This window comes from Podarcis vaucheri, assembly GCF_965113315.1.
Source record: "Podarcis vaucheri genome assembly, chromosome: 4".
NCBI lineage: Eukaryota > Metazoa > Chordata > Lepidosauria > Squamata > Lacertidae > Podarcis > Podarcis vaucheri.
Genome location: NC_138762.1, coordinates 54573949 through 54585038, shown reverse-complemented (window position 1 = coordinate 54585038; position 11090 = coordinate 54573949). Strand labels below are relative to the sequence as shown.

The window sequence follows — 11090 nt, the reverse complement described above, 5'->3', positions numbered from 1 at the left end:
ATCAGGGTACATATATGCCAGGGAATCCGGATTTTGCCAGGCAGTGAAAATGCAACCATTCTTACACAGCATAAGCTTGTAAGTCTACATGCTACTAATTAATGAACTTTGGCAATGCTGGGAAAGTTCTGAAACTCAATTTTACATGATGCAGATTTATTGAACGAATTCCAGGTTTCAGTTTCAGAACTAGATATTTTGGAGCAGAATAGCTCCAAGCATCAGTGGTGGAGTCTAAGCTAAACTACACTCGGGGCCGCGCCCCTGAGGGTGTCAGGGGCCGGGCACCTCGCACGTTGCAGCCTCTCCCCACCTCCAGGATCCTCTTGTGGGGGTGCCTGGTCACGCCCCCTCAAAAAAACACGCCCAGAGCTATGGCCTCCCCAGCCCCATCACTGGTAAGCATAATATTAAACCTAAATTCCAGCTAACTGATTTTGCCAGTAAACCTAATGATAGCCTGGGCTACAAAAAACTAACACTACCAACATAAGAGAACACTCTTAAAATGTATATCATGGTAGAGCAATATATATGTTAAAGCAGAAAGCAAGCAAAGAGACTGACTTACCCTTTTATCTCTGAGATGTGTTACTTTTCTATCGTGTGTTGCTGACACTGTGGGTTAGACTTGCATCATTAGATTTAGCCAGTTTAGGCACCCCCAGAGGCAGCATTTCTCACGTGGTGCGCACCCTGGCCTCTGCTCATCCACTAAGATTTCAGTAAAACATCAGGTCAGTCCCCTCATAGGTGACAGATGACTGACCTGGGGTCAAAACAGCGGCACCAAAGGACAAGTTGGCAGGGCAACCCAGATCCTGTTGGTTGGAGGAAGGACTAGAAGGAGGAGCAGATCTTATATGTCTTTCTCTGCATCTTTGTCTGGCTAGTTATAACACTTGCTTAGTAAGTGTTTGAACTGTGTCTTTGTTGGATAAATTTGCATGACCACCACCCCCCCCCCCCAGCTATTGCTCAGTAAACACCTTCTCACTGCGTGCCTGCTCTGCTGGTGACATGCAGTCTGGATCAGTCCATTGTGGGTGGGGGTTATGAATGCATTTTCTGGCCTTGTAGTAGTCTGCTTTTCTGTCCTTTCCAATTCTTTGATTCTTCTTTTTTTTTTTTTAAGGACTTCTTGGCAAGTTTATTAGCTTCCTGACTTACTAGGAAATGAATCAGGCTGAAGGTTTTCTGATTCAGTATGAGCTCACTAATTAGTAATTGGGAAATGTTCCCTTTTATTAATTTTTCCCAAGCTCCAATTTTCCTTTAAAACAATAGGAAATGAAAAGCCAAAGTCCACTCCACCCCAGTATATTTTATGCTACTACATTAACGTGTGAGTTCTGCATAGGGAAAGAACGGACAACTCCTAAGTATCACAAGTAGGAAGTGACATTTTTCCTCCTTTTGTTCTTCTAGCTCCCTACAGATTGTGACTAAATGTGGGAGACATTCTTCTCTAAAGGAATAAATTTCTGATTTAACTTTAGATTTGATCGGCCTAAACCATACAGGAGTTTTCTAAAGGTTATTTTGAAAAGAAGTCTGCAAAGTGACCCATTTAGTTATGCAGTGGCCTTCTCTTTTTATCTTCAGTACCTTTCAGAAATGTAATTTCCTTAGTGGAAATGTGTGTTGTGCTGGTTTTTAATACGGTCATTCATTTTCAAACAGAAATGGTTTAGATAGAATGATAATGTACAATTAATCAGAGGCATAAAGTCAGCATATGCAACGCACACATATTTTAAAGCATTTAATTATTATAATTATTAATAATATAACTTTGCAAATAATTATTTCTAGGAGTTGCAAATGTCCCTTCACAGAAAGTACATTTCTCCCCCTTCTTTTTTATTGCAAAAATAGCGTTTTTCATCCAAAACAAATGCATTGCTGTTCATTGGTATAAAATGGACTGAGGCTTCGAGTAGGAGATGCATCCAACCCACTGCTCAGCCAGATTTCCTGGATGATCTGTTCTCTCCGCTCTATCCTTTCAGCAAGTTCAGCTGGGTCCATTGAACAAAAAGCTGAATAGGAAGTCCTGCAGAACCCTGCTAGTTCATCGGGAAAATCAGAACTGGAAGACTCCTCTCTTTCCTCTTCCTGCTCCTCCTCCTCGTCTTCTTCCTCTTCCTCCTCCTCTTCACTGTTTTCATCAGCCTTTTTGTCCTCTGGTATCAAGCACTTTCTGACCCTCCGCAGTTTTTCCAGGTCATTAGAGCATGACACATGGACCACCAGAGCACAGAGTGTGAGCACGAGGCCAACACAAACACTAGACACAAACAAGAGAGCAGCTCTTTCAGGGTGATCTGAAATTAGAAACAAAATCCCAGACTAAAGGGTTATAAAGGGAGGGCCAGACAAGGGGGTAGTGATGAAAGATCTTAATTTCTGAAAAGGCGCTGTTCTGTTGTGCCAGTCCAAGCCTACAAGGTTCACCAGGCCCTGCTAACTTGTCTCTGGCTAGCTGATCCTGCCTGCTTGACCACAAAGCACCATGGCACAGGGAGACAGTCTAAGTGTGGGCATCATAATCCTTAAAGCCTGAGGCTAGATACTTCAAGTACTTCTCTCCTGGTGTAGGCGGTACCATACTTCAGCCAAATGTGTGACTCACTAGGAAGCTGGCTGCTCTAGGGGGAAAGCAGAGGGGAAGCTTTGCCGCTGAAAAGCTGTTTGTGTCTGCCTCAGAGCTGCCTATTTCTGGAAAAGTTTGCCAGCTATTGTTAGTTCTTTACTTTTGGCATTTGTACTGTTTGGCTTCAAAGACCATGCAACAATATCTGAGTATCTCTGTTCTAAATCCTACCTGTACAGTTTTAATGATCATCCCAAAGCACTTAATCCTAAAAGCGCATTTTACCTCTTCAAAGCAAGCACTTTTAACCCGCCATTAGGGATAACCACATGTTATTGCTCCCCCTCTGACCCACACCCATAGCATGCAAAGAAAGCAGCACAACAATGTATCTGTCATCTGTATACCACATTGGTCTATTAATGTGTGGCATTCTGGTCAATGCAGAGGAAGCCAGAACCAAGCAGGTTCATAGAAAACAGCATTAATGTTACATAAGGCAGCTCTAGATAAACTGTGATTGCAACTCTCCATAGAACGATCTGAAGTAAGCAGCTGTCAGATTTTATGGGCCTAGCAAGAATCTATCTATATCTATCTATCTATCTATCTATCTATCTATCTATCTATCTATCTATAACATTTATATGAGGGATAGTGAGCCTGTATCCCTCTGGATGTCAACTCCCATCAAACACAGCCATCCTTTGTCAAAAGGGAAGGGAGTTTAGAGCAATGTCTGGAAGGCCACAGGTCCCCCATTCCGGGTTTATTTCCTGCCCTTCAAAATAGTTAAAGGAGGCTTCCGGGTCAGGTTAGGAGGGCAGAAATACAATACATTGGTTTAAAATGCAATAAAACACTAAAGCCAATGTGAGACCTTAGAGACCCGGATCCAAATGTCCACTCAGTAATGAAGCTCACTGAAGGATCTTAGGCCAGTTCCCATCTCCTAGTCTAAGCTACCTCGCAGGGTTATTGTAAGGGTACCGTGGGGAGGGGGGAGATGTGTGTATGCCACCTTCAGCTCCTTAGAAGAAAGGTGGGATATAAATATGGTGATAAACAAACAAACATTTTAAAAGAAAGAGCAGCAGAAACATCCGAACAGCAATGAAATGCAATCAACCAAAGTTCACTAAAATGGGGTGGCTAAGGGCAACATTGGGCACAGGGCAAGGGCAACATTGACCCATGGACAATCCTCCAAGGGCTGCCTATCAAAATGGGTGTAGACAAAATGTCAAAAGTTTGGGAGTCTGGAATGGGTGGGTGTGTCAAAATCCTTTAGCACTACAGCACCACAGCAAGGGACCCGTAGGTCTAGGTAAAAGAGAGAGAGGCTTTTGAACAAGCGCAACTCTTTCGAGTTTACAAAAACTAAGACCAGCACAGTTCTTTTCAGCAGTTGGCAGTTCAGGATTTCGAAAAATGGCTGTGCTTTGTTTCAAGAAATGTGCATTTGGTAGGTTCTCATTTAAATACCAATGGAACTGATTTTCTCCCCCATCCCTACATATAAAAAAGTGTTCACCTGATGTCCTTCTGAATGTGCAGACTCTACAGCAGACTCTATAGACTGCAGCCATGGTCTATACATGGATTTAATTTTCTGTACTGGAACAGTATAATTATACTCAACAGGATTACTGGTAAGAAGAATGCAAGGAAACAAAACACACAATTTCTACCTTTAATGTAAGCAAACATAGCCAAACTGTTGCTAACTATAATTCCTTCTTTCTTTGGAAATCTTGATTCTTTTGGGTCAAAATTTATACCTGATAAAAACAAATGAGAGGTTTGTTAGATCACAGTTGAGGGCCAGCAAAATACTTTAAAATTGTTAGAAAATGTGTGTGTAAATTAACTAAATGATTTTTTTTATAACCTACCCAAAAGGAGCTCTTAATTTTAAAATCCCCATGATTCTCTGTGATCTCAAGTCAAATACGAGTTGTTCTTTTTAAAAAAGTAACTTTATCCTAAAGATGTTAATAAATCATCTCATTCAAGAGGCCTAACTCTAGGATAAAATGTGTTTGTCCTGATACCATTTTGTCTGGCAATGCTAGCAACTGAACCTGATGTTTTCTGCCACCTAGATTTGAAATGCCTGCTAAGGTCTCATTTCACTTGGTTGGTAGTATATTCTATTTTTTACAATTTATATGATCAAACCATTGTAGGGCCTTACTTAAAAGACAAATGCTGGTAGCGATCCATAAAAATGACCATATTCACCTTCTTTTGGCTTCCAAGAAGGGTTTAGATTAACCATTGGATCAACTGCTGCAAATATGAATTTGGGAACTGCAAATTTTAAGAAAAGAAAAGATATTATATGCTAATATTTTAAAGCACTTGACATCAACAGGAGCATTATTCATTGGGTGAGGCAAAATAGTTAACCAACTTTAGGTAAGACAAAAAACCCCAAACCATTATGAACTGCCAGATAACCCATTTCACTCCCCACCCTGAATATTCCTGTCAAGATACCATTCTCCATATTAGGCAATAGAATAGGTCTAGATATGCCAAGGACACTGGCTGCTTATTTTCCCCAGGGATGGGTGTCAACTCTGAAAAGTTCTTATCCTGCAGATTCACAAATCCCAGCCTGAAGCTGTAGGCTGTTCATAAGGCTCTGCACACAAATCTGTCTCCCAGGGAAAGAGATGGTGTGTAACAGCACCACTCAACTGCTGGGGAGGGGGAAGGAGAAGGACACTAAATAGAGCAGCCCCACTCTCCAAATAGGTGCTCAGTCTAGCAAAAACAGCACTGAACTGACACAGCTTACAAGGCATGCAGCACTTCCGTGCACACATCTCCCTTGCCGAACTGAGACAGAAGCAAGCTCAGAAACATTTCGTTATAAGGTGCCACCACATGAGTCTGCCTTTGTTTCAAGAGCCACATCTTCAGCACACCATCAATAGGGAAGTCATGCTCTATTAGTAACTCTCTGTATCCATTGTCTCCAACACAAGCTGTGCTGTGAATAGTCCGAGAGTTCCTGTTAGGGTCAAGACAGGCATCGTATGAAGAGAGAGAGCTCATAACATAATGCATCTCTCACCCACCAAACTATCCTGGCTTTCTCCCAGCTTTGCAGCTGAAGAGACAGGTGTCTGCATCAGCAAATCAGTCCTTCACTCTCCCAGCTCCCAGGCTTTGTGGAAGGGGAAGCACAACATGTGTTTATCAATTTGTCTTTTTTTGGTGGGTGGCTTTTTAAAAATGGGGAAATGTACTCAGATGCAGGGAAGCAGGAGTTCCTGGTGGTATCAGATAGCCTAGCCCAGCCTTCCCCCAGCTGATAGGAACAAAAGATCTGGAGAGCACCTGCTTGGGGAAGACTGGGCTAGACAGTGCTACACTGGTTAGCTGGCTTCCTCTTCAAATTGACAAAATGTTTCCCCTCTCCAAACTTGAGCATCAAGAGTTGTACAGTGGTACCTCGGGTTAAGTACTTAATTCGTTCCGGAGATCTGTTCTTAACCGGAAGCACCACTTTAGCTAATGGGGCCTCCTGCTGCTGCCGCGCCGCCGGAGCACAATTTCTGTTCTCATCCTGAAGCAAAGTTCTTAACCTGAAGCACTATTTCTGGGTTAGCGGAGTCTGAAACCTGAAGCGTATGTAACCTGAAGCGTATGTAACCCGAGGTACCACTGTAATTAGTTTGGATAAACACATTGAGGATGCTTTTAGAATGGCCATGACACCTCTATTATGATGTGACTTGTGGCTCTGAGACGGATTATTTTAGTCCCCGAAGACGCTGTAATAGAATAAAAATGTGGTGCCACAAATACTAGACTCTGAAACGTCAAGACTGTAACAGTGCAATGCATGTCTCCTTGGAAGTAAGTCTAACTGTTTTCAGTGGTGCCATCTAGGTGTGTATATTTAGCATGAAGCCCAACTTCATTTTAGGATCTACGTGGTGAGCACATGACCCTTACAGGTGCCATTGATCCACATGATGGCTGTCACCAAACAGCGCACTGTTCATGGCTTACCATGTGGATTAGGCCACAAAGACAAGAAAACAACATCTGGTCTGCTGTGCCATGGATAAAATGACTAGGCCTGAGACTCATGAAGAAATGGACTCATGCATTTCAGCTAGCTGCTGTTTAATTCTACATCTTCTCTTCTCCATTGCAACATGTAGTTTGGCACTTAACAATCGGCAGGGCCCTCTCCCCACTACTCATACACACACCCTTAGGCAATTATAACTCCAAGGTGGAATAGCTATCAGTCTAAGCAGACAGTGAACATTTTTCTTCAATCCATGTCTGCCCCAATGCATTTTTGGGATGTTAATTTGGAAATATTTCACATTCTTCCAGCAAAGATTAAAAAGGGTGCACATATCATGTATATGACTAGCTCTTCAGGTGTCAGATTTTTTTCCACACTGCTTGGAAGTCAGGCATTATCTTTTATCATTGTTGTTTTGACATTTTGACAATGCACACAGACTCTCTAGGTTACATGCACTCTTTTCCAAGCTAATTATTAATACTAAATGCAGCTTTCTCATCAAAAAAGAGCAATGAAGTGTTTAGAAAAATTGGCATACAATCCTGAAGAAAAATATCAGAAGGGAGACGAGAGGAATGAGGGAGTGTCAGAGATGGTCAAATAAAGCTGAAGGTTATCACTGCCATCCAGTCACAAATTACATCGTAACAGAACTACCGCCTAGGTGGGGGTTTTTATATATAAAATAACAATTTTCAATCGGGCTCTATAAACAAGGATCATAGGAATAATAAGTAATACAAATAAATAGTCCAAGTCTTCTTGTGCCACTTGTATATCACAAACATAGCACAATAAATTTGCAGTAATATCTACAACATATGGTTCAATGTATAAGTTTTGTGAATTGGTTTAAACAAAAACAAAGGGGGAAACCCCTTTTCTGGACGGTGCTAGAATTCACCCATTACCTATCAGCTGTACCCCTCCCTTGGGATTTGGTGACTCACGGTTCATATTTTGGTGGAAAGGAGGAGGATCAAAGCTTCACTATGGGACCTCTTGCTCCACAGGCCACAGAACAGTCAGTGCATTCAATGTGCTGGATTAATTTTTCAGGGCACATTCCAGCACCTCTCATTGACACACCGGCATGCAACACACTGTTCTGGAATCTATGCTCTAAGCTGTAGTAATTAAAAAGGTGAGCTGCTGGCATAAGTTAAGGCTATGAGTCGTGGAATTTAGAAAGAAAACATTCCCTCCCATTCCCATTTGAGAGTTTATGTCAACTGTACTTGACTCAACACCTTCAGCAGACACCTATCGTGCCTATAGTGTGTGTAGATAGTGAAGCCCGTATTACCCACCTCCGCCCCATAGCTGATCCAGGTGGCTCAGCCCAATCAGCAGCCCTGCATAATCTGTTTCACAGTCCATTTGAGCGGCACACCCAGTTTTGATGCAGCCCACCCACTGGAATCTGCAGTTCTTAAGATGGGATGAATGGATCTATTTATCCCTTTAAAAATTACATATAAAAGGTGGGTAAGTTAAAATAGGGCTTCAAAAACCCAAGAAGAAAATTGGCTGCTAGACAATAAATAACACTCTGAAAAGAAACCTAAAAATAAACAGCACTGATACTTAAATGCGTTGCTCTTTTTAGTCCAAAGTGCTTTCAATATTTTCTCTCTCCTGACTCTAGAGACAAAAGAACTTGACCTTGCAACTTGCTACGCATTAATCTTCATCTGCAGACACCAACAAAGGAAAAGCGAACTTAATGCTATGATCAGAAACGTCTATGAACAGACTTGCTTACAGTAATTATTGCATTCATTCCCTGGAAGTCTGTCAACACAAGCCCCCACTGGTGTGTGTGGCATCTCACACATTCCAAAACTCTGCCTTACCCAAAGCCATTAGGCCATGTGGAAAACAGTTAAAGCATCAAATCATTTGCAAATGCTCCAGGCTGCATCAAATTATCATGGCAGGAAACATATTTGAAATTAATCAAGTGAGAGAGAGAGAAAGACAAATGTGATTGACAGTTTCTGTGTGTGTGTTTGAGATTGCAAAATCAATACACTGCAGAATACATGCTCTTTCCCTTAAAAGTAAAGGTAAAGGGACCCCTGACCATTAGGTCTAGTCGTGTCCGACTCTGGGGTTGCAGCGCTCATCTCGCTTTATTGGCCGAAGGAGCCAGCGGACAGCTTCCGGGTCATGTGGCCAGCATGACTAAGCCGCTACTGGCGAACCAGAGCAGCACACGGAAATGCTGTTTACCTTCCTGCCAGAGCGGTACCTATTTATCTACTTGTACTTTGATGTGCTTTAGAACTGCTAGGTTGGCAGGAGCAGGGACCGAGCAACGGGCGCTCACCCCATCGCGGCGACCTTCTGATCGGCAAGTCCTAGGCTCTGTGGTTTAACCCACAGCGCCACCCGCGTCCTGCTCTTTCCCTTAACATACACTTATTGTCCTCTGGTCAACAAATTGAACACTTTGAACTGAATTGATGATGGTGATGATGATGATGATGATGAGCCACCCATCTGACTAGGTTACCCCAACCACTCTGAGCAGCTACCATAAAATATTTAACACAAAATACCTCAAACATTATAAACGCTGCTGTGAGCTAAGCTATAGTTTGACTTGGTGTATCATCTGAAACCAGGTTCATGGTGTGTCTTACTTCTGACCAGCCAAGATGTATAACCAAGAGTGCATTGCAGCTTGTGGTTTGCTTGGAGCAAGACAAGCCTTGCCTTAGTTCATGGCAGATTAGCAGGAGGAAGATGGAATGGAAGTGCTGCAGCTGCAATCTCCTCCCTTGGAACCCTCACACTCATGCCTTCACACTAATTGTCATTGAACAACATTTTGCGGGTGGGCAATATTTTTGCTAATACATTTATTTTCATCTTTTATTCTTTTCAAGGTTTTATTGATAGTAACTAGGCACTATAAATCTGTAACTGTATGACTGTACCCAACTCTGGTGTTAAAATATAGGAATGATACATATCACAGGTTTAAGATGAAGCCCAGATTTTGAAACAAATGCCTCTTTATATACATGTGGATTTCTCAATCTGGCATTATAAAATCCAGATTTTATAATGTAAAAAAATTGTAATGTAATTTTTCTTACCACATGCATAGCTGACGTTGAGATATTTTTTCACACCAGGCAGGCATGGTCTTCCAAAGTTATGGTTGTTAGCAAAGATTTTGCATCTCTGTTTCCCATAACACATCTTAGATAATACTGCTAAAGCTGAATAGGAAAAGCAATCTGAAATGTGGGAGAAATTTTAAAAAACAGTCATACAAATATAGATACCAATGACTACAAACACTCAAGAAACCTACTCATTGCAATAATAGCTTGGCTCAATGTGAAGGCTGTGACAGGGTCCTAGAGTCTTCGCTCCTCCTTCCCAAAGCCTAGTTAGCAGTTTCCCAGCTTTGGGAAGGATGTGGGAGGGATCCGGGACCCTGCCAGAGCCTCACACCTCCTTTCCAAAGCCCAGCACTTCACTTAGCCAGCTTGGGAAGGCAGTGTAAGAGCTGGGAGAGGCATCAAATTTTGCCTCCCCCCCCCCCCGCGCACACCCGTGCAACAAGCAAACAAAAAAATTACTGGAAGATCTGGAGTAATGCCAACTTTCCCCCATCTTCTCCTTCTTACTTCCTTCTCTTTAATCTCTTGAGATAAGCAGTTCTTCCAGAACAGGAGAATGACGCCTCAAGTTTGGACAGGTGCAGGTGGGCAACCCTAATGCAGCTCTGAGAATTTGGGAGGCAGACTACAAACACACCAGGACTCAGCAACACATGCCCTTTTTACGCACTGCATCTTGCTATCTCAGGGGAAGTCAACATGGTGGCCTCCAGATGTTCTCCCATCTCCCATCAGCCCCTGCCAGCATGGCCACTGACCAGGGATGGTGGGAGTTTTAGTCAGCAGCATCTGAAGGCCACCACATTAGCTACCCCTGTCCTGTCTGATCCGACGGTGTTGTATATGAGTGTATATCTATCTTTGATCGTAGATTTGGCCAAGGAAATCTATGAAGTAAAGTGATTTGACTGGGATTAGGCTCAGAAATTCACAAGCTAAGTTTCAGAGAGTCGTTATTTCAATGCCAAAATGAAGGGAGATGGCAACACACACACAATAATGGTAGGAACATACTGACTTCTGTGATCACTGCAGGAGTGAGAGCACAGTCCATTGTCTAACCTCTTTTAATCTGCCGCCTTGCTTCTGTGATCAGTGGTTACTAACCACAAGGGTGCCAAGCAATGCTGGTGTTTTTTTTATGTAGTGGACATGAATCCATCTGGCACTGAAAAGACGAGGTCATAAAAGCATTTCCAAAACATGGCTGTAAAATATCAGCTCTGACTTGAGCTGCTATTGAACAGATTGGAGTCTGTTGTTTCTGAAGGAAAGTTCTTTTCAGGTACTAATT

At 42.5% G+C, this 11090-nt stretch overlaps 1 protein-coding gene across 3 annotated transcripts in view; it reads right to left on the bottom strand.

The window, feature by feature from the left end:
* Window positions 1-1855: 1855 nt before the first annotated feature.
* The window catches only part of EVA1C (eva-1 homolog C), a 46585-nt gene continuing 37350 nt past the window's right edge, over window positions 1856-11090 (bottom strand). For all 3 annotated transcript variants that reach the window (XM_082220765.1, XM_082220764.1, XM_082220766.1), the window contains exons 5-8: window positions 9764-9907; window positions 4841-4909; window positions 4288-4377; window positions 1856-2327 (exon numbers count right to left, since the gene is read on the bottom strand). In XM_082220765.1, coding sequence (XP_082076891.1) covers window positions 1885-2327; window positions 4288-4377; window positions 4841-4909; window positions 9764-9907 — 746 coding nt within the window. In that variant the 3' untranslated portion in view covers window positions 1856-1884. The remainder of the gene's footprint in view (window positions 2328-4287; window positions 4378-4840; window positions 4910-9763; window positions 9908-11090) is intronic.